The sequence below is a fragment of the Cephus cinctus genome, unplaced genomic scaffold, assembly GCF_000341935.2.
Source record: "Cephus cinctus unplaced genomic scaffold, Ccin1 Ccin1_scaffold0240, whole genome shotgun sequence".
NCBI classification, from domain to species: domain Eukaryota; kingdom Metazoa; phylum Arthropoda; class Insecta; order Hymenoptera; family Cephidae; genus Cephus; species Cephus cinctus.
The window spans coordinates 706,010-728,592 of NW_014332956.1; the positions used below are offsets into that span (position 1 = coordinate 706,010).

At 38.5% G+C, this 22,583-nt stretch overlaps 4 protein-coding genes across 8 annotated transcripts; 2 read left to right on the forward strand and 2 right to left on the reverse strand.

Annotated features, from left to right (window-relative positions):
• Window positions 1-346: 346 nt before the first annotated feature.
• Window positions 347-5,447, forward strand: LOC107265757 (protein pigeon). The gene is made up of 10 exons (XM_015735524.2): window positions 347-587; window positions 1,112-1,254; window positions 1,315-1,687; window positions 1,797-2,059; window positions 2,138-3,315; window positions 3,386-3,727; window positions 3,807-4,021; window positions 4,112-4,315; window positions 4,389-4,460; window positions 4,541-5,447. Exons 1-10 carry the CDS (start codon window positions 530-532, stop codon window positions 4,609-4,611), a joined length of 2,919 nt encoding a protein of 972 aa, XP_015591010.1. The 5' UTR covers window positions 347-529; the 3' UTR covers window positions 4,612-5,447.
• A 344-nt stretch (window positions 5,448-5,791) lies between these two features.
• Window positions 5,792-7,218, forward strand: LOC107265768 (ATP synthase subunit s, mitochondrial). 2 transcript variants are annotated; one of them, XM_015735548.1, is made up of 5 exons: window positions 5,792-6,109; window positions 6,183-6,283; window positions 6,402-6,613; window positions 6,784-6,946; window positions 7,071-7,218. In XM_015735548.1, the coding sequence occupies exons 1-5, from the start codon at window positions 5,975-5,977 to the stop codon at window positions 7,180-7,182; spliced, it is 723 nt and encodes a 240-aa protein (XP_015591034.1). In that variant the 5' UTR covers window positions 5,792-5,974; the 3' UTR covers window positions 7,183-7,218. The 2 variants fall into 2 exon arrangements, with proteins under 2 accessions (XP_015591034.1, XP_015591035.1); XM_015735549.1 differs by having other exon boundaries at window positions 5,792-6,100.
• A 1,414-nt stretch (window positions 7,219-8,632) lies between these two features.
• LOC107265774 (calmodulin) lies at window positions 8,633-14,884 on the reverse strand. Of its 3 annotated transcripts, none has more exons than XM_015735557.2 (4): window positions 14,503-14,884; window positions 10,891-11,065; window positions 10,243-10,485; window positions 8,633-9,937 (listed from the first exon to the last, which is right to left on the reverse strand). In XM_015735557.2, the coding sequence occupies exons 1-4, from the start codon at window positions 14,503-14,505 to the stop codon at window positions 9,909-9,911; spliced, it is 450 nt and encodes a 149-aa protein (XP_015591043.1). In that variant the 5' UTR covers window positions 14,506-14,884; the 3' UTR covers window positions 8,633-9,908. The 3 variants fall into 3 exon arrangements, with proteins under 3 accessions (XP_015591043.1, XP_015591044.1, XP_015591045.1); XM_015735558.2 differs by lacking the exon at window positions 14,503-14,884 and adding an exon at window positions 12,368-12,584; XM_015735559.2 differs by lacking the exon at window positions 14,503-14,884 and adding an exon at window positions 11,891-11,914.
• Window positions 14,885-17,461: 2,577 nt separating this feature from the next.
• Window positions 17,462-22,457, reverse strand: LOC107265788 (tetratricopeptide repeat protein 7B). 2 transcript variants are annotated; one of them, XM_015735587.2, is made up of 14 exons: window positions 21,751-22,457; window positions 21,298-21,449; window positions 21,004-21,172; window positions 20,725-20,907; window positions 20,520-20,649; window positions 20,320-20,456; window positions 19,963-20,255; window positions 19,624-19,812; window positions 19,339-19,517; window positions 18,725-19,164; window positions 18,418-18,656; window positions 18,224-18,328; window positions 18,038-18,129; window positions 17,462-17,831 (listed from the first exon to the last, which is right to left on the reverse strand). In XM_015735587.2, the coding sequence occupies exons 1-14, from the start codon at window positions 21,872-21,874 to the stop codon at window positions 17,699-17,701; spliced, it is 2,565 nt and encodes an 854-aa protein (XP_015591073.1). In that variant the 5' UTR covers window positions 21,875-22,457; the 3' UTR covers window positions 17,462-17,698. The 2 variants fall into 2 exon arrangements, with proteins under 2 accessions (XP_015591073.1, XP_024938903.1); XM_025083135.1 differs by having other exon boundaries at window positions 19,963-20,258; window positions 21,751-22,454.
• Window positions 22,458-22,583: the final 126 nt, after the last annotated feature.

Genomic DNA, 22,583 nt, shown 5'->3' on the forward strand with positions numbered 1-22,583 from the left:
TTGTTGTATAATTCTACAAATTTGACTTTAAAACTTATCAACTCCTACAATCCGCTTATTCGGAAAAATGAGCGACACATCAGTTATATTTTATTGGTTGCTATTTATAAAATTCCCATTCTTTTTCTTTTATTATGTTATTCATTCTCGATTCGATATTCAATTATAATAGATATTGGTTATAATACCCAATGATAAGTGTTATCGATTCCATTTTATAACTTCGAATGATTCGATGTAACCACATTCGGCATTTTGAAAAACTTATTTTGCAGATGGAATAGAGTACACGTAATATCGCAATAAAAATCTTACGGCCATTTCTTGTTTTATATATTTGTCCAAATCAGTCCAAATTGGTCCAAATATATATATTGTGATGGATACACCTGCGAGATTTCTAGTCCAGTGATACGTAAACTTTGTGATTTCCATATGATTTAACAATGTCCAACCGTGCTGGGGTTGTGAGAGCACCTTAAACTAGCAGAGACAGTAAGGTGTGATAAGAAACCACGAGATCGCCGATATGGCAGACAATCTTGCCGCCAAGCTTTGCTTATTTTTGCAACAGAAAGCTGTTAAAGGTAACGTTTACGACACTTAAATTTCAATTGTCAAGAAATTATTTAAACCACCGTCAGATTTGGGAATATTGACAACTTCCTTTCTCATTCTCTTAATCAATTCATTTCTCGGATCGCGTTATCGATTTGACATGACAGCTAAAATATATACAGTGTTGCCGGAAGTAAATTCCTACATTTGTTACTACAAAGATCACTGAATAGAAGCGCGCATATAGATAAAGATTTAAATCATATTTTGTATCATGATGTAAACACTTTTTATGTGAGATATGTATGACAGGCAGTAACCATTATCTTGGAAGCAATAAATAATTTATAGAATTGTTCCATTTTTTTTATGGGATATTTATTCTCACCACCTATTGTAATTTCATTTTTATTGGGATTTTATGTTTATTATATCATTAATTACATAATAAAGCCATAGGCTAAATAACTCTACTCATGTTACTCCTTTTTTTCATTATTATCAATATTACACATATGTGTTAGGATGTTAATTATATCTTAATGATACTTAGCTGAACAATGGAAGTTATTGGGCCAGGAAAAGGATGGATCGTTACTTGTCGGATGGATAGAAGAAATGACTTCAGATGATGGAAAGCTGTTACCCTTATACTCTGTTATAGGACATTATGACAGAAACAGAGATAGTTTACAGGTAATAAGATATACATAATTCTGTTAGTAGGTATACATAAATGTGAAACTCATTGTATAGGTTTTACATCGATTTTCTGGTATAACCAGTATTGTACAAGCCACAATAAATCAAAGTCATACCCTGCTTGGGTATGTGACAAAACAAAAAATTGTAGTGCCACGAGAGGAGCATGCAGAATCTAAAGAAAAAGAAAGTATATCAAGGAGTTCTGATTCATTGAACGACAATCCTGAAGCTGAAGAGACTAAAAATCAGGATACATTTACTGAACTGGAAGTTTACAAAGTCTATATAACTGAACTAAATTCAAAGGAATCAAAGATTCATGATTTAGAAACTGAAAGGAGTAAACAAGTGCGCATTCAATTTTTGTATAAACGGAGAGAGCAGACTGACTCAGACAAGTTCTTAGTGCTTATACATCAAGAATGTAAGAAATTCTGTTTATCGCTACTAAAACTAATATCCAAAATTACAAAAAATTGCTTTGGTAAAATTTTAATATTGCTAAAAATTCATGATTATCGTTCGATACATAGGTGTAACATCGTACAGCGTGCTATTCGATAAAACCAAACCTGATAAAGGAACAGTAAAGGAACTCAAATCTGAATCATTAGTGAGGACCTTTATCTGGGCACAATGGGATGCTACTAATCAAGTTTTATATCACATACATCATCGTAGAGCACCAACAAGTCTAGTCACAGAAGATACTTGTGAAAATAGAACAAAAACTCCTGGTTCATGTCCAACGCTTAGCGGTCTTCAATTCCATGACGATCTTCCTCATGAGACAGTAGTAAGTTTAATGTCTCATAAAATCATAATTTAGAGCCATTCCTGTAACAAGTATTATATATGTGTATAAACATTTCAGCTAAATATCCCATTGAATTTACCTCAATTACCCAGTCCAAATAACTGTGGTATCTACGAGGATGATGTAATCCCACTACGAGTTCATGATTGTGCATTAGATCTTATCGTAGTATCGGATTCAAAAGGTATGGTCTGTGTTTGTCATCATTATTTATATCGACCTGTACAACCACCACAAAGTATATTGAACTCTTCATTGAGTGATTCGAATACTGTACACTTTGCATACTCCGTAACACTGCTTCATCACAGCTGCGTAATACACTGCGTAGTACCAGGAATACCCTGGTCACGCGCAAAGTTAATGAGACCAACATTTGCAATTTATGAAGATCATCGAATGATTGTCTTCGTCCAAGGAGCCTTTACTCATTTACTTGAGATTGGTGTTAATCACGAACCATGTTGTCACATTTTAAGCGGACCACTGACTTCAGTTCCATCTAGATCATCCTACCTGGTTCCACTGTTAGATCTGAATGGCACTAAAAAGAATAATAAGAACAGCACAGATCGTCATACTACTAGCACCATCAATGAAAATTCATCAACAGAATCATCAAGTCTAGACAGCACTGATACAAGTCCACTAACAATAGACCTACCAACGTTAGACCTGGTAGCACTATCCATATCCACAGATTTCCTGATCGAAGTCTTCAAAAGGGAAACGTCTGTAGAGGTTCGACTGAGTATCTTACATTACTTTCTTTGCCATAAGAATGATCTCGAAGTAGTCGCAGAGTTGGTATCAATAATTGCTGAGAAACCAAGATCATTACATGTAGCCCGTCTGATGCAAGAGATCCTAATTGGTGGTTCCTATGCATCGGTGCAAAGAAACTTACTATCGGATGCATTACCACTGCTTTCACTACTACCATTCACAACAATAGAAGATTGCAAAAGTTTCGAGGCCAAAGTCAATGACCTGAACGTGACCCTGAGTCATGAAAAGTTATGGAACACATCAGTGATGTTGTTGTCTCCTCAACAAAGGCTGGTTCCTTATCAGAGTGATCTATGGACACGTCTCTGGGATCAATTAAGTAAACAAGGTGGAGACAAACCACGTTTCAAGCCAAGTCAAGTCACTGAGAAACTAGTAGTATCCTTGGCCTGTTATCAGCCAGAAGCATTATCCAGGTCAAGCACTCCCATGTCACCCAGCGGAGGGTAAATAATTGATTCTTTGACAAACTAGTTATCGTACCTAGAAGTAGTTTTAATTATTCACATATTGCAGACTTGTCGTAGCAACTACACCACTAGGAGACTCCTTAAGCAACCGTACCAATAAAATCCTAGAGTCTGGTTTACCTTTCGTCGAAGTTGAAAGCTGTACAGCATCGAAACAGGAACACATCGTCTCAGTAAATCTACGTGAATTGTCTATGCATCTTTTAAAGCATGGTACCAGAACCACTTCCTCACTTACGCAAGGCCCTTGTACTCCTTTACACGTTCATGCAATGGCTACTCGTCACGTAGCCGCTCAATTGGAAACTTCGCGTTTCCTCTGTCAAATACTCTGCAAAGCTGCCAATGTTGATCCACGTATAGAACAGGAACGCGGATTTGCCCTCGTGTAAGACATCATCTGCGAGTTCTTATAAACCTTGTAAGTCGTTGTGTCTGTAATGCATTAACATACATTCAATTTTCAGGGATCAACTGGATGAACCAAGACGTTGGTTACTGTTTACATTGTTAGAAAGATACAGATACGCTATAGAAAGCAGTGCTTTCGCTGCCCCACAGGGATTTACGTCATTCTTTACGTATCTTGGATATAGAAGTCTAAATTATCAAATATTTTTGCAATATGTACAGCGCTCGGTTTTCGAACTACAAGTTGACGTAGCAAAAATCATTATGGCTGGTGAGTCCTACTTCTGTAATATAATTAGTCTTTTTATGAATGGTACAAGAAAAATTGGCTCTAATGTATTCATTTTTCTGTTATCTTTAGATATCAGTGACACGAAAGATGGTGCTGTACTAAAATTGGGATTACTCTCTTTACTGCCACGTTCGCGAGCCAAGAGATTACTTAACCAATGGTTACATCCTGTTAGTTTTATGCTAAGAGCTCGGGAGCACGCAACGAATATTTTATCTGGTGAGGCATGCCAAAATCGTGGTAGAATATCGCAACAGCGTATACATCATCATGGTAAATATAAAACAATATACAGACTAATGAACTGTTATACCATTATATATTATTCAATGGTATTACTGTGCAGGACCAGCGCCATTCCCATCAGCAGATAGACTTTCACCGCTGGACACATTTCTGGATTTACTCACAGCAAAAGGTACGAATCTCTCGAATCATTATTAACGCTATCAACCATAACGAATCATGAATTTTATAATTTTTCTTTTTCATTTACAGCCAGTCTTGCAGAACTGGAATTTGGTTTACTCATAGAGGCTACAGTCACTTCCATAGAAGACTTCCTTTAGATAAGAATTTATCATTATCTAGCATCAAGTTCCATGAATATAAGTATGTCGTAAATTTCCTAATACTCGTTAATAGAGATATCTAATAAATTACAGGTCAAAGTTGACCCAAATACGTCTGGCAAACCTGTCACTATCTACGTATAACGAGAAAATCGTTATTTGAAAATTTACCAGTGAGAAATTATATTTTATAAAAGAGCAAGCTTTTATGCTGATAAAAAGTCGTATATGTATCACCCAGTGAGCGTAACCGTGCATTAAATAGTTGAATATGTATCATAGTAGATCGATAAGTATAATCAAGTGTGTAACAAGTTCTTCTGTAATGGCTCATAGGAAATATTAAATTATAAATTTCATATTAGATATATCAATATATTAGAAGATTAACGAAACTGTAATACCACAAGTTATATCAATCATATAAATACTAAACATATTTCCTATGCAGCGCTAGTAGATCAACATGCAATATACATGCTATTGTATACTATTTACGATTTTATGGTTGTTCTAAACATCGTACAAGGACCGTACAGTATTTTACAATTACCATTTATTCCCATCGTTATAATTTTTGATACTTGAATATTCTTGAATTGTGATTATCAATGTTCCTATACGGATTTCATTTGTTATAATTATGCATTTTTATCATAGAACTGTTTATACGATAACTGACGCATTTAAGTTAGATAGCCCCGTTTAATACAGTTTTTTAATCGCAGTGTATAAAACTGTACACTCTCTTCCAGATCTATAATAAATCGGATCGTGTGCAATAAGTGTTATCATACAAAAAAATTGTATAATAAATGTATTGAAAAATCTAACATTTTGTTTCTTGAATATCTCCATTGCCATAAAAATAAAGTATAAGAAAAACCGTAGAAATAGTATAAAACAACGCAATAATAATGCCCGGGACTATGCAGGCCTTCACTGTACGCAGTTTATAGATCAATATCGTCTCTAAAAATATAAAATTGTATACGCACGACTCCATTCGCATGAATGAACATTTTCATCTGGTTACAAATGAACCTAGTTATGCGTACAGTTTATAGGATAGAGCGGTTAACTACTTATAGAAAAAGAAACAAGGTATAAGAGGGGAAAAAACATAAAATGCTACAAAAGTACCAGTAAAATGTTCCAAGGTGACACTATAAAATGTATATAAGATAGCTTGAGAGACAATAGTCGGAAGATCATTAACCCTTGCGCCAGCTTAAATATAAAAAAAGAGACTACAATAAAGTCCTATTTAGAAAATGCAACTCTTACAAAAGGAGTCTCTGCCGTAGAATAACAAAGCGCATACAGGCGCCGCCAAGTATAATTCTGTCGGACCAATCGTATGACTTGCGATCCATTACGTCAGGTTGGTGTATATCAATTGCGTAGGCGGATTAAAAATACGACATTTGCGTTCAATACAGTCTTCAGGAGTCAAAGGAAGCCGGTGAATTCAAGGAAGTCCATGGTAACTCAGGTACGTGAATAATCCCATTTCCTTAACGTTAAATATAACGTATTCTGACGACGCGCAATTTCTACTATCACAGATGACAAGAACTCTGCTAAGAAGCCAAGCAGCAGTGCGTAGAATTAATTTTCTGAATCCTCGACGTTATTTCTTCCATTGGCTGACAGTGATGTTCAATAGGTATATAATACGAAACGTGGTGAAGCTTGAGTCAATTCCCAAGGATCATTGAATATCAATGAAAAGCAGTTAACTACCACGACTACGTAGATACATATACTGACGAGGAATATTTCAGGGTTGACGAGGATCGCGTAAAGGAACTTGGGCCCGATCGTGTCTGTGCGGAATGGCTTCTGAGGAATGGCGCGTCTGTCAAATGGAAGGGAGTTAAGGATTATATAAAGGATTATAACCTCTTACCTGGTACCGAAGAAAAGGAACATTATTATATTGAAGCTGCCGATGCTACGGACTCTGCGATTAGCGATATAGGGTTTCCTCACTTTAGTTAGTATAATATTATTAAGGATAATTTTACCCTGGAGAACAGAGTAATCAATTTTCGCAAACCTTGTCCGTCTGACACTTAAGTAAAACTCTTCATATGAATGTTGATGCCACCTTGTTTCTTTGGTAAACGATCTCTTGCTGACCTTTTTTTCTTTTTTCCTTTGCAGAAGGTTGCAGGTATATCGAGGAGATAAAACTCGTCCGCTGTGCTTATATTGAAAATGAGGCTTTACCTTTACTTCGTGTAATAAAAGAATCGCTGAACCAGCTCGAAATTGTAGATTGTTACAACATAACAGAAGAGGGTCTTTATAGCTTGCAGAATCTTTGGTAAATCTTACAAATTGATTATCCAATTGAATCCAGTAATATCCTGTTCTCTTCTAACAATCAATATCCCATAAAGATTAATTATTGACTGAAACTGTCATTAGGTATGTTACCCTTGTTTTAGGAATTTGAAGAAACTAAGGATAAGTGGTACGCCTTACGTCAAGGACAGATCCCAGGTCTTGAATAAACTACAGAAAAGTTTGCCAAACTGTAATATCCAATATGATGAATAATAATTTTTTCAATAAATAAAATAAATACATTAATTATTAAAAACCTCAACTTATTCGTAGAAATATCAATACTTAACGTAGACCCATTGTACAGGATGTCGGCTCCTACAAAAAGAACGAAGAATTCTTAAAAGTTCGACGATTTTCAGATACAGTGGAGAGGAAGCAACGACGAACAAGGAAACGACAGGTCTGTGACCTAAAAATGAGGATACATTTATTTTGTCTTTTATAATCAATGCAATCTAGGTCACCAGAAATACAAGTACTTCTCATTCTCATTTCGTTCTTTCATATTAAATAATAAAGGACTGTGGAGGAATTCTTGTTTTTTTTTTAAATTTAATTATAATATATATAATATATATTACATATATATTATGACTGAACCACCGACACGTCTGATGTTCTGTCGTTCGGTGTATTTGCTTGCCTTGCTTTCTTTGCTCGTTCTTAAGTTTTTAAGTAACATGGTACGAATCGCTTTTTCCTACGCACCAGCTCTCGATTTCGCTCGCGTCGAACTGGCGCGCATCCCGGAAAGTGCACTGATCGATTCTTCGTCTCTTTCCTGTTCTCACTTTGTCTCTCGCACACACACACTCTCTCTCTCTCTCTTTCTTTCTCCCTTTCTCTACGTTCTCTTTGTGGTTCAAGAAAAGTGGTGTCGACGTTTGCGAGTACATGCGCTTTTTCTTTTTATTCCTTGGAAGGCGGGAAAATTGTTTTTACTTGGGGAGTTTGTATGTGTGTTGGGGGGCGGGGGAGGGACTTTCATCGAAGGAGGTAGAGAGTACGCATATTACACGCAAAAATATGAAAAAATTCTGGCATTCGGAGCTGAAAAGATTCTTTGAATAGGAATGTCAAGGGACTATTAAATATTGAATCTATAGACGTTCTTTCCTTTTCTTCCCTCGTTCTCTAACTCTCTCTCTCTCTCTCTCTCTCTCTCTGTCACTTTTTACATACAGACTTATTTATGTCGTTATTTTTCTTCTTCCTATACGTGGTAGCGTTTAAAGTTGAGGGTAAATTGATACAGACAGAAAGACAACGTAAGCTGTCACTTTTTACATACAGACTTACGGAGCTGAAAAGATTCTTTGAATAGGAATGTCAAGGGACTATTAAATATTGAATCTATAGACGTTCTTTCCTTTTCTTCCCTCGTTCTCTAACTCTCTCTCTCTCTCTCTCTCTCTCTCTGTCACTTTTTACATACAGACTTATTTATGTCGTTATTTTTCTTCTTCCTATACGTGGTAGCGTTTAAAGTTGAGGGTAAATTGATACAGACAGAAAGACAACGTAAGTCAAAGTCACAGTTACTCGAGTCAAGAGAAACGAGATATTTCGTCTCTTCAAAGGCTTCACGGTATTCCACTAAAATTTTTTTTGCAGATTTTCTTGCGTATTACTTATATAAATTAAATTACCAGTTGATACCCACTTCGTTAAGTTGCTATTATGAAATACTTAGGGCAGCGGTAGGGGGAGGGGGCGGCGAAGGTCGGAGGAGAGCCGGGGAGAGTGTCCCGTCACGCTAAGACAATTGACAACCCGCACGACAGGCGCCAGAATGCTACTAAAAAGAATAGAGCTATGGGCAACGGTGTTAAAGTAAAACTTTGGAAAATTGAATCCTTCCTTCTTTTCCAATGAAATAGGATACAATTATTACAATTGAACGGTATAAATAGGACAGAAAACGCAAACGATATTCGACACGTATAAGTATTATAAACGATGAACAATAATGGGAAGGAATAATCCTAATTTACCTCGGTATACATATATATTTCTTAAAAAAATTACACTGGGCTTTGAACAAAATTTGATGAATCATGGCAAATTGGATCGATATATCTCACTCTCACTTTCTGTCTGTCTCTCTCTCTCTCTCTCTCTCTCTCTCTCTCTCTTTCTCACTTACTTGCTCACCTTCGCCGACAAGTTCTCATCGTTAAGGCTCAATTTAAAAAATGCATCAAACTTTATTCAAAGGAACACGAAAAACATCTATTTAACTAAATTTGTTGTTACTGATGTTCCTTTTTTTAACTTGTATTTTTGTTTTAAACATTTTTTTCCCTTCATGCACCTCCTCTTGCCTCGGCACAAATACAAGTTTCCTAAGATTCGGAGCGCATTGGTATCCTCGGCCAACTAGGTACAGGAAAAAAGTCGCGTTCGCGCAAAGAGACAGCGGGTTTTTTTTTGGAAGGTTAAGGAGGGGTGGGGGGGCCGAGGGAGAAAAAGATTGGAAAGCGGAAATGCAGTTTTTGATAAAAGTGTGTTATACGCGTATACACCATTTTTTTATATACCGGGAAAGAAAGAAAAAATCGCTCACGAAATAGTGTGTCAATAGTGTAATCGATTTTGTGTGGTGTGTGTGTGTGTGTGTGTTCAATGTGCATGAACGTCTTTTTTCTTTCTTTTTCGATGCGTGCACACGCGGCAAGTACATGCGTGAAGAGATGGTGGCTGGTGGTATACTTTTTGTAATTAAATAATTAATTGCCCTTAATTACTTATCGTAAACGGTGAATAATGCATGTCGATCGGGACGTTGACCTCTCGCGTTTTAAAGACTTCTTTGCATCCTGGTACAAGGTTTGTCACTTTTATCGATTGGATTTCTTTTTTCTTTTTGTATCTTGTTTTGTTTAGTACGTCAACACCACTCCTAGTCGCGAGTTTTCCCAGTGCATAGGTTGCATTCACTTTGATGTCATCATTGTGACGAATTCTGTAAACAAGAAAAAAAAAGTTTCACAAGTGTTTAACGTACACGCTCAATCCATATCTAGCTTGTCATTCATCGAGTTATCGAATCACAAAAGTGGAACACGCAGTCCACGTACAAGTATTTAAAAAAAGTCAATTCAATCCGATAGCCTGAAATCATTGCCATCACCAAATTAATATTGTTATCGTATTATAGATACGACGAAAATTGATTATTCAAATTAGACCAATAGATACATAATCAGCCTTTGCTCTCAAATATTTCATCCATTCTCCTCCAGCATCTTTAATCACCCTCGTTCTTACCTTCGTAATTAACTTGACCATCGCCATCGATGTCAGCCTCCCGAATCATCTCATCGACCTCCTCGTCGGTGAGCTTCTCGCCAAGGTTTGTCATAACGTGTCTGAGCTCTGCTGCGGATATGAAGCCGTTGCCGTCCTTGTCGAACACCCTGAAGGCCTCCCTGATTTCCTCCTCGCTGTCGGTATCCTTCATTTTACGCGCCATCATCGTGAGAAATTCAGGAAAGTCGATTGTTCCGTTACCTGAAAGTATCAACAAACAATTGTACAATCAGAGACCCGGAAGACTAAAGGAAAAAAAAAGAAAAAAATAAACGTTAATTCCACCGCCAAATTCGCAACGAATTTTAGAAATAATTGCAAGGACACTGTAATATATATCTATGTATACATACAAAGTAGAAATCCTTAGATTGGCTATTCATTATTCTTAAGTTTCGATTGATGATGTAATGAGAGCCCATCCCAAGATTAAAGACGTCGGACACGATTACGACCTTGCTGATAAGATAATCATCACTGGCTAATCCACTTATCTAGCATACTTCTGCACGAAACTTAATTAAAACGTTCGCCAAGAACTACGATAACCCAGGACAATCAGGGCAATATATATATATATATGTCTATATCCATGTATCTATGTACCGTCAGCATCCACTTCGTTGATCATATCCTGAAGTTCAGCTTCCGTTGGATTCTGACCAAGAGAACGCATGACTGTGCCCAATTCTTTGGTAGTGATAGTGCCATCGCCATCTTTGTCGAATAGCGAGAAAGCTTCCTTGAACTCCGCGATTTGCTCTTCTGTGAGTTGGTCGGCCTGCGAACCCAGATAAAAAAATTATATCACCAACTCGAGTATACACAAGGAACAAACGACACTGTCAACAAGAAACGCTCATTGTATATTTAATAACCATTATAATTTTCACAATTATTCAAAGCCCTGATATTTCCCCGACACGCAATGAAGCATTGCTTTGACGCAGACACCTTCGGTAACTCTTTCAGCATCCTCCTAACACCTGAATATGTAAGAGTACTTGTTTTTTTCCACAGGCAACAGCGAGATACCAGGCAGCTGTTAAAAGGCGACACCGAATGTGCTACGTATCTCAAGAAGAATCTATCGTTTCTTGTACAACCGGTGTACAGTCTTAACCAATATAATATTTTTAATGCACGTTCGTGCAAAAAACTATATATCCGATACCTTGTATATATTATGTAGCTACGAAAATACGAATTTGGGAAAGAGTAATCATTTAAAATTCTCACACACATGTACAGTGTAACGTGAAGTATGTATGGATTTAATCTATACGCTTTACTCGATTAACGCATCATATTGGTTTATATATATTTTTCAACAATACAAAAAACATTACGAAAGAGAAAGATAACGGGAGCAGACTCTTTGAGATACAGGGAAAAATGTTCCTAGATAGTGATTATACGCAGGCGATAAGAACGAGAGGCAGCACGTCAAGACGTTTTATTCATTATAAATGTACTGGTGTATTTTCAAAGGGAAAGACAAAAAAGATATATAAAGGGCGTTTTTGCCGACAGAGCTATTGCGCGCGCGCGCGCGCGTGCGTGTGTGTGTCGATGTTTAAGGAGAGCGAGCGAGACCAGTATATACCATGGATAAGACAACGAGTGATATCTGCCCAGGTACAGCTGTAATCCGCGAAGGATCGATGGAGTCCCGGTGCGTCTTAAACTACGTGAAATAGATGCTTTGCGAATCCAGGGGCGTTGAGAATTCAGTGAAAATTTACGAGAGCCCGTAAGTCAAAACCGTTAACGTGTATATCGCGCACTGACGTCATTCCAAGTAGACCTAACCAACGGCAAAGGAGTATCATCGAAGTATCCCCCCACTGGCGTTGACGATATCACGAAATCCGTCAGTAAAGGACAAAAAAAAAGAGGAGAGAGAGAGAGAGAGCACAGTCGACGAAGTAAAGGTGCGTGAAGGCAATAAATATTGTCAAGCGATACATAAATAGTATGAGAGTATAAAATCCAGTGGGATAAGCGTATGGAGAGTAAGAGAGAGACAGAGACGGTGAATCGCGCAAGAGTGAGTGAGAGAGAAATAGAGGACAGGACGTACCATGTTGCGTAGGTGGGAGGGTTCGTGCGCGTCTGCGTTAACCGTGAAAATGTGGGGCAAAAAGATGACTGCGCTGCGAAGAAGTCGACCGGTCGAAGGTAGGCACGGTTCTGCGACAAAACGCTGCAGGTGTAGCGCGCGAGTTCCGTGGATTCTAGACTAGTCGAGGTGGCGCCGGCTAAACAAGATGGGGTGGTAGCCTATAGTGCTACTATACTGCTGCGAGGTGGTCGTGGTGGTGGATACATCCAACTGTAGTGAGAGAAGGGGGAAGGGAGGGGAGGTTTACGAGAAGCTCAACAGAACGTGAAGGTGGGGAAAGGAGGCGGAAGAAGAGGGGATATACGTCGTCGCGAACACTAGGTGACTAGACGGTTGCCGCCTGTAGGGGATAAGCAAGGGTGAGAGAGAGAGAGTGACTGTATAGACAACAGGAATATTGGTTATGGATTGTAAAGACGAAGGATTTTGAATAATTTTAGAGGGATGGAACTCATGGAACAATTCGTCTATGGGTTAGGGGATAGGATGAAAGCTGTATTATTTCTCTAAGCGGATGACAATCTATAGGAGGGCGCAGAGGAAACTTGAAGGCACCAGGAAGGAGTCTGAGCACCGACAGAATTAGAGAACCAGGGAGTTATACGTGGTTAGGAATGTCAGGAAGGTTGGTACAGGGAGACTATGCAAACGAGTGAGTTAGGTAGCTTGAGCTTAACGTAGAAGGGGAAGAAGGACAGAGTGAAGTGTAGAGCTGCTACACTCTGCGACTGCGAAAATCAATAGTGAAGGTACATATATCGTAGAATGGCTGATTGGCGAACGCCGTACCGCGCAACCCCGGGAGGACAGGAGGGGGCATAAGATTTTGAGAAAAGAATTTGAAAATGTACGTTGAGCGAGGATATGATCGTAATCCTTTTGAAAATCTATACTTGGGTAGGAACGCAAGGTGTGACTGGAGCTACGGATGAATCATATGTACTGAATGGAACGTTTACGTCCCTAATATATCGGGGTCTTCGGTATGGAAACGATGACGAAAAGATAGGTTAGAAAAGATAATATGGGCTATGCTAATGAGCGACTGTCGAGGATGACACAGGATTGCTTGATACATCATCGATATCTCTCCTCCTAAGCTAAATCTATTAAGTTACGCTGTTATAAATGGAAGAGAGAATGACAAATTTTCCCACGAGGAATTCGCTAAATTATGAATCATGTGTGACATGAGCGATCATTTGCGCTGGTATCTTTATAGGCGTAATGAAAGCTGACCGCGTCGTCTCTAAAAATGGACAGGGGCAAAGAAAGAAAGCGCCAGCTGTCACGCTGTCAGTAAAACCGCCGCGTATCTGGTAATTATCTGTTTTCTAAGAGCTCCCTTACGATATTCTGTAAATTATCCTCGACGAGAAATGGAGGAAAAAAAATATTACCATATCCTATTCCGCCCAAAACCCATTGCTCTGTTTCCGTTATCTGATCATTCAATCTTGTCTTATGATTATCGCACGAAACCGACTGCTAAATGAGGTGCCATTTCGTTTCAACGATTTTCATCTTTGGAAGTCTCTCTGAATGCTTGCCAAGCTAACACAACTTTTCTCCGGTTTACAAAGGAGCAGCAGCCGCGGCGACATTTTGAAACATTGGTCTACGTATCGATCGAACCGGACGAAGTCGCTAGTAATCACGTTTGATCGATTTTACCTGTGCGTAACGATGAGAGATATTCAACAGCAACCGGCGAAAATAGCTGCCAGCATCGATTTCAGTCCGTCACGGTCTCTCGCGCTCAGCACAAACCGTAAGACCGCAAACACACCGTTGCGGATGCCGCGGTTTGTTGGCGAAGCAAGCAATGCGTTCGTTACTATGCCCCTTGTCAAAATCGAGAGAAAAGCAGGAAAACCTTATGTAATCGAAGGGGTAAAGGGAAACGAAAAGTATAGGCAAAGACAGAGAAAGAAAGAGAGCATGGGGAGCTATCGTAAAAGTTGATGAAAAAGAGGTGCCGGGTGTGCGGGCCAGGGTAATACGCATCGTAATCTCGGGCCGCCACACGTGCATCTTTCTGGCGCGTCAAGGTATCGGCTGCTCGGTGTCCTCGAATTTTTCGTAAGACTCACCATATCGTAGGCTTAGTGAACCGTGGAGGCAATCGGGGTGAAGAGGGAGCTCACTGCACAAGAATTCACCACGGGAGAGCGAGACGCGTGTTGCACGAGGATAACCGCAGACAGGCTTTACTAACGGCCAACGAGAAACGCACTCGGGACAGTAATGGAGTCTATACTCTGTGAGCTCTCTAGTATTACTACGCCGGCGACGGGTTGCGCACTAACGTTCAGGATGTGCCTGCTTCTGGTGGGGAGACAGGGAGGAGGTGGCAACGCGGCGTCGCCGCGCGCATTCTCCTACGCGACTCGAAGGTAGCGCGAAAATTCGCGGAAAAACCGTGAAAAAGTACGATTTTTCACGGACGAATCACCTGCCGTCTGAAATGACTCGTCAGCCAAAAGACTAGATTGGATTTCGGGCGTGCACCTAGCCCAGCTTTATAAGCGGTGGGTGCGGTCTTGTTTACAGGACGGATTCGTGCGAACTAAGCGGACCTGTGATTGGCCGGCGCGCACCTGCAATGCGTCAGCCGGCCGCGCGGACTCTGCCGCCGCCGTCACCGCCGCCGCCTTTGCCGTTGATGCTGCCGCCGGCTACCAGGTCAAACCTAGACTTCCTTTACTTTTCTTCACTATCCTATCCTTTGCTTTACTTCCCTTCCCTCAGCCTTCTGTTTCTACCATGCTCTCTATAGCGTCTTCTTACCCTGCGAAATTCTTCCCTGCCGTGCACACAGAGCTTCAACCTTTTCAGCCACGTTTACAATTACAAACTTCTCACCGGACTTTTACTACACAATCACTACGCTTACTACTTCTCTTGCGGCTTCACATCTTCTTCGTCTTTTTCATTCTACCTATTCTAATAATCATATATATATACTCATTCTCCTACTTCATCCTACTGCTCGATATATCCTCTGCGTCTAACTTTTCTTTCATCATCTTCATCCTTAGTCATTTAAACGTACTACAGTCAGCAGCCCTTAACTTTTTTCAAAAACGACTTTCAGAAATGTACCTACGCATACAAAGCTATCTACTCTCATCCTCATAACGTCTTTGAATCCTTTAGAGAATACATGTCCTTTCAAGAGAAAGCAGATAACCCAAAATGGGAGGTAGTAGCAGTACTGTGCTCTGCCCCTTGAGTGAATATGCAAGCACACGTTGTCCAACCTACGTCGAACTTCTTAAAATATAACTATAGCTAACATATAACGGGTCACTAAATGATATACTAAGCACGCTCGTTTATGACAGACTCGTCGAAGTTATCGACCCAAACGACTAAAATTCCTCAAAATCTCTCACAATGTTTCCTATATACGTTATCCTATAAACAAGAACACGTGTATCGACACATTCCGTTCTTTCTCGTTGTAAAAATCAATTGCCCTGCTTTAGGGTGAGACACGCGACGCGCTATTGTAATATCATGGAAATCTCTACAACAAACAAGATTAATACTTATCAATCTTTGAAGGCTCACTGTGATAACAGTTGTTAACCACTCTTAAAAAATTCATATCATATATATTTTTATATGCACGTTGAGGGTTTCCTGTATTCCAAAGAACGATTATCGACGGTACCGAGGAGATAGATTAGTAGAGAGGGCCAGTCTTATGGGACTTTGTATCTGACGGTTAGTAGTCACAGTGGACACGGGAGATATGCTGGAACCAAGCATAGAATTTCTGGAGGGGATAGAAATACCATACAGTTCGTTTCAGACGTAGAATATACAGGGGTGAGCCCTCTTTACCAAATCTCCTCGGTGTCGCTGGTCGATTTTGTTACGCATAGCTGCGACTCTGCAGCAGAATTATGCGCTAACCGTGACTCAGTTGCCCAGCGTCGGCGTCAACCGTTACGATTTCTTTATTTTTTATCAGGAAATCGATTCCCGAACATTGCGAGTATCATTCGAAATTTTGTATACCTTCCTGTATCCATCATGGCGTCAATTTTTTTCTATCGTCGCTCGTGAATTTTCAAAAATTTTGACACATCGTAGCATTGAGCGTGCGCGGGTGAACGCGCAATGCGACACGCCATGGAGAGAAGACAGAGAGAAACTCGTAATCTCCTTAGCGAGAGAGACAAATGCGAGTGGCGGGACAGAGGAGGTTGAGGATGCCAAGGGTCGACCAGAATGGCTGCCGTGGGATGCCACCAGCAACACACCCGCAGACAAATACTAATGTCTCTCCAGGGGAGTAGGGCTGCTTTGCGAAAGAGTGCAAAAACCTAATCTTATTACACAGAATCGAGTTAAGATCTATATAAGGTCTATGGCTATTCATGGTTGGGATGTATTTTATTATGTTTTTTTATTGCTCTCCTCCATCTCTTTTTCGTCTTCACCTGCATTGACGCACCGAAATAATCCTTCATTCGGTTTCGGTAAAAAAAGGCATTTAATTTTACGTAGTCTCTGCGTCATTTTTACTATTCGTATCTCTTGTATTCAGATTTTTAGTCAGTCAACAAACAGCCTCTGTGACAATATCATTTTGTTCGTGTTAGTTTAAGGATTATATACTTCCAAATGGCCTCATACTATCTAGGATTGTGTCATCAGTCGTTTGACGCATTGAAATATAGTGAGTAATTTTATAATATGCCCGTCCTTCTATGGATGTGCTTGCTCACTTTATTGGATCGTAATCTCATGAGTGATCCGACATTTAATCGTCGGATTACCAAGGAACTCGTACAAAGGAACTAGGATATGTAACGTAAGGGTTGTAGTCCATATTATACATATAGTATAGATACGATCATGCAGAGAAGTGTCAATCGAATAGGAAATTATGTTTGAACTTCACTTGATGTAATTTATTTGTATTTACAAAAGCCAAATGTTCTTGTTTTCCAGTTAAATGAATATTCTATCGGGGATAATACTCAGCTGCATTAGGCGTATGAATATGTTGGAATTTTAATGAGTTGGACATATCTATTTCTGGGTTTTGACGGTAACTCTTTATTAAACTCTCTACACCACACCATCATTAAAATATTTGTAAAATTTAAATATTCTCAACACGTTGAAACGAATTTTTACAATCTGGAATACTGGAATCTCGAGTAAGCATACCATATACTGGCACGAGAGATATTAAATACCGTCGTGACAGGAACGCGTTAGTACATCAATTAAATAGTTAATATTAGTTCAATGGGACTGACTCTTCGATTATTCAAATGTGATAGGTATAGACGATATTGGTAGAATTGGATTTGTTGTTTCCACCTCTAATGCTGTTGCCATACAGTCGCTTGCTGCTTCAACCTCGTCCAACGATTCCAAAACTTTTCCCAAATTATACCTGTTTACGGATAAAATATTAGTTGAATCATTGCTTTAATTATGATAATAGACGTAGGCTTTTGAGATTATAATGCCAAAGATATAAGTATATTTGACAGAGTTAATTTGTATACTGTTATGACCTTGAGAATTAACATCCTAGCGTGCCTTACTGAACGTGTTATTTTTTCCAAAAATACAGAAATAATATAATATTGGCGGTACCAGGTTTCGTGGGAGTTTGGATCAATCTTTGCGGCGTCTCTCAAGGTTTTTTCGGCCAATCGTTGACTCCCGAGGTAATGATAAATCAATCCCTGTTAGGGTTCAGAAAAGATATCGTGATATCAACATTTTTTAGATAAATAAACACTTCTAATAAGACTGACAAAAGAAAATTTGTAGAGTTACCAAATGTTGAAGACTTTTTATGTGAGTTGGATTAATGGAAACAGCATTCTGGTAACACTGCTTTGCTTCCGTGTATTCCTGCTTATGTTCGTGCAGCAAACCCCGCTATAAATTGCAATAAAAAATCCAAAAATAGAATTCTACACGTTCATAGCACGACGCTCGTTTGTATTCTTATCAGATACAATGCTGACCGTGTACATAATATGGTGACTCAATGGAAATATATTAGTGGCTTCTTGTAACGATAATGTAGCCTCCAAAGGGCAATCGAGGACCAAAAATACTTCAGTAAGTAGCAACCAGATTTGTTGCTGAAGCAACCATGCTCTTTGAGGTCCTGGCCTTGGTGTAAAGGAACTCAAGGACGAGGCAACTTCGGACAAGGCTTGTTCGATCCTCGAAGCGGCCAAGGAATGTGCATGTAACGAACCTGATGTATGACAATTGTTTTAACAATTTCATTTGACTTAGAATTATTTTCTTCAATGAAAAACTTACTGGAATCTTTGTCTGACATTTCCGAAGTGTAAAGCTGAAAAACACTTCTGGTTTCGCTGCGTCTCTCGCTTTGTTGCTCATTGCAATCAACATTAGTCTGATCCTCATAAAGATTACGCCAAAGGTGTAGCATGTGTTTTATTGTGGTGAAAGCCTTCGTGCCGCCCAGATTATGTAATTCCAAATGTGCCTTTAGGTAAAGCAAGTTTAAATTGTCCGGATATTCTTCCAGCACACTATTGATCAATACCAGGGCATCTGTATATTGCTTGTGCGCCGAGAGTAACAACGTCAACAGGTGCAAGGATGGAACATGCTCAGCACGTAGATTCAATGCAATTTTTACGTGCACCATTGCCTCGTTTATCTGCCTGTTTATTGCATACTCGTGAGCGAGGTAGTATTCGGCAAGATGATCGTTGGGGTCGCATTGTTGTGCTCTATAAAAATGATAAGCTTAGTAATCTTTACAAAACGATTGTCTGTACATTGTAATCATTGAATTTGGTACTGGGAAAATATTTTTATAAAAACTCATTCTTCTGCTGTATGATCAACTTAAAAATTTACTCTATTGTAAAGTAGGCCAATTAGATTATATGATAAAAACGTACTTGTGAAAACAATCCAGGGCTATGTTGGTGTGGTGTACTTTATCTTGTTTAATACTAGTATTCGAGGAAAGTATACTATTTCCGATACCGATATAGAGATGACATCTTGATTGCAATCCCTGCGGGCTAGTAGTTTCCCGCTGTAACGCCTTTTGGCTCCAATCGATCCCTTCTTGAATCTGATAGTAATTAAACAATACAGGATATTTTCATTTCATATTAGATGATACATAGTGTATTGATTGAGTCTAACCTTGTAGAATGAACAATTTGATACACACTTACCAAATTTAATTGCTCGTAACAAAGTCTTGCAGCCAATAGACATGGCATTACCTTGTGCGGCGTAAGCCTGGCTACTACCTTTAGAACAGAGTGACCCTGGGCGTATCTTCCTAAACTGATTAAGCATAGTGCATACTGAGTCCACACATGTGCTTCCTCATGTGAAAATTTCATGGCCCTTTCGAAAGACTGTAAGAAACAATTTCTGAATAATTTATGAAATTGTCCATTACAGCCTCTATGAATTTTAATAAAATCCGAGGGTTACGATTAGCATTGTGTATTTTTACAAATATAAGAAAGTCATTAATATATATATATTTTTTAATATTTTAATACCTCGTATAGTAATCCTACTTGACTCCATCTTACAACTGCTACAGTAAGAAGATCATAAACTGCAGTGGCATTTTCAAATGCGTGAATTCGAGCTTCTTTAAATTCTGGTGATTGACTTAATACTGCGTCTCGCACAGCCATTGCTTCGCTTATCAATAATAATAGGATTATTTCTTCACACTCGTTCCTTGGAATGAATTGATTTGGTCCAGTATACTTCTTTGGTTTCCATGGAGACTCCGAAGATCCACTGTTTGATCCGTACTGATTCTTCTTATGCCCTGCGTTGGTGGCTGCTAAAAAGTAAGATGAGTTTTTTAAATGTTTTTTAATGATATAAGAGGTATTTAAAGTTACCTGACGTTTCAGGTGGTAGCAAAGGAGGTTTATACAGACTCCCACTGATGCCACGTAGTAACACTTCAGCTAGCCGACGAGTTAATGTGAGACGTAGCCTTTGAGTTGCTGTAGACTCAACAGCTGACAGGATCCCTCTGTCAATATGTTTATCAATTGTTAGGTATTTTTTACAGAAGCAATTCAAGAATATAAGTTACCTATAACGGTTAATAGCTGCCTGTACGTTGCCAGCTTGAATGTGGAATATTGGAGCCCTTTGCAATGCTGTCTCTAAGATGGGACCTATCTGTTTTATGGAACTGACAGGTGGCTGAGGAGAGTATGATCCTATGAAGAAAGAATAATATGTTAATATTTAAAAGTTGAGAATATCCTAAATTCATTTAATACTTTTTAAACTACCAATGCTATTGCTGTTTGGGTAGTAGGTACTGATTTGTTGCTGCATTGCTTGTTTGTCTTGTTCTTGTAGATACACTAGAGTCAAATCTCCTGCATTCTCAAAGCATTTTATCATCTGGTCTTGCCATTCAGCAATTTTATACTTTGTCTTGGTACTTGGTGGTAGCTTTTCAAGACAAAGGCCTGTTATAATGCAAAGAGTCAGGAAAAATGATAAAAAACTTAGCTATGTAATTATACACTAGTATATTGTTAATGATACAGAAAACTAAGATTGACCTTTAATTGCAAATGACTCAGCTATTATACGTAAGCTGCGACTAGGTAATTGCTTTTCTGTCAGAGTATGTAGTTCAGCCTGTTCATAATGAAATAGTGCTTCGTCATACATTCCCATTGCATAGTGAAGTTTACCAAGAAGAAGGTGGGCATCCAATACTACCAGTGCCTATAAAATGATATTTATTAATACTTGATAGTTCTTTTTGTAATTTCTTAGAATGATTGAAACTAAAAAAGTATATTTATGGAAAGAATGTCAAATTAAAATATAATATGGTGTCAGATAAAAACCTGTTTATCTTTCTCATTAGCAGCAAGGAGTAGATATTGCTTTGTTTCTGCCAAACCCGTTCTAGCTTTAGCCACATTAGCGTCAGTTGGCGGTGTTTGTTCAAGAAAACTTTCCAGTCTTGCCTCACCACATAGGAAATTTGCTAAACATTCTTCAAAAGAAACACTATCTATTATGTTTAAATTTATATAGAATAATAAATTTAACTTATTTCACTTCGAAACTCCAATGAACAACTATTATTTACATACAACTACAGAAAATGTAATATATAAATTGCAAATTATCTATTACTATACCTATATGATTCTCATAACATAATGTATTAGATAAACAAGTCCAGATTAATGATATCATTTAAAAGATATGAATTATCTAAAGATACACTCTGAATTTGAACTCTTATGGTTTGTCTATATCATAGTGGCTGAAAAAAGTATAACTCCATTTACCATTGCTTGGATATTGTACTTTAAGGTGCTCGGCCAATTCTATAACTTTCTTCCAATTTCCTTCTTCACGATTCTTGTCAATTTCATTCTCGATACGTAAAGTATGTCCTTTTTTACTTGTCATTGTTGTATAACTGATACCAGGATGTTGATTAAAATTTCAACTCAATAACCCTCTCAAAAACTTTCTGATATTCCTACCTCTTAACTAGTCACATCAAGTTATCTCGCCATACTAATCTACTACAAATCAGTAACTGTCATCAACACGGTGTAATCTTAATTGTTTTTACAAGCTTAAGACATTTTCATATGAATTTTTACTCCTTAGTGCATCCCAAAATAATCATCTATGAGGTTTAAAAGTGACTTTGGCAGTAATCGGGAATAATACACGACATACGTATTCTTAAAAACAGTAAGGCCTGATCACTAAACTAGGACTATGCTGGAACGCGTACGGCAGTGGAATAAGCCCTGTAGAGAGAGATAGCGTGAGAACAAGCCAATGTAGTATGTTGCTTCTGTCGTACGCTGGATAATCTCTCAAAAAGTTAATACTGAAATAATGAATTGCTTAAGCGGAAGCTTAAGCATAAGTAGGGAGCACTTCCTAAACATTATCCGTCCGATAAAATTATGCACAAATGCATTTTAAGTGATCAAGCAAGTGAACAGCATTAACTACATTTACACCACGGGTTTAACTGGTTTAGTTAATGCTGATTTAAAGGGATAGACAAATAATAGACTTTTCTACTTGTAAAGAATATTTGGGATTGGTCAATTCTTTTAGATCAGTATTCAATGAACCGGTTCAAGACTGTCGTGTC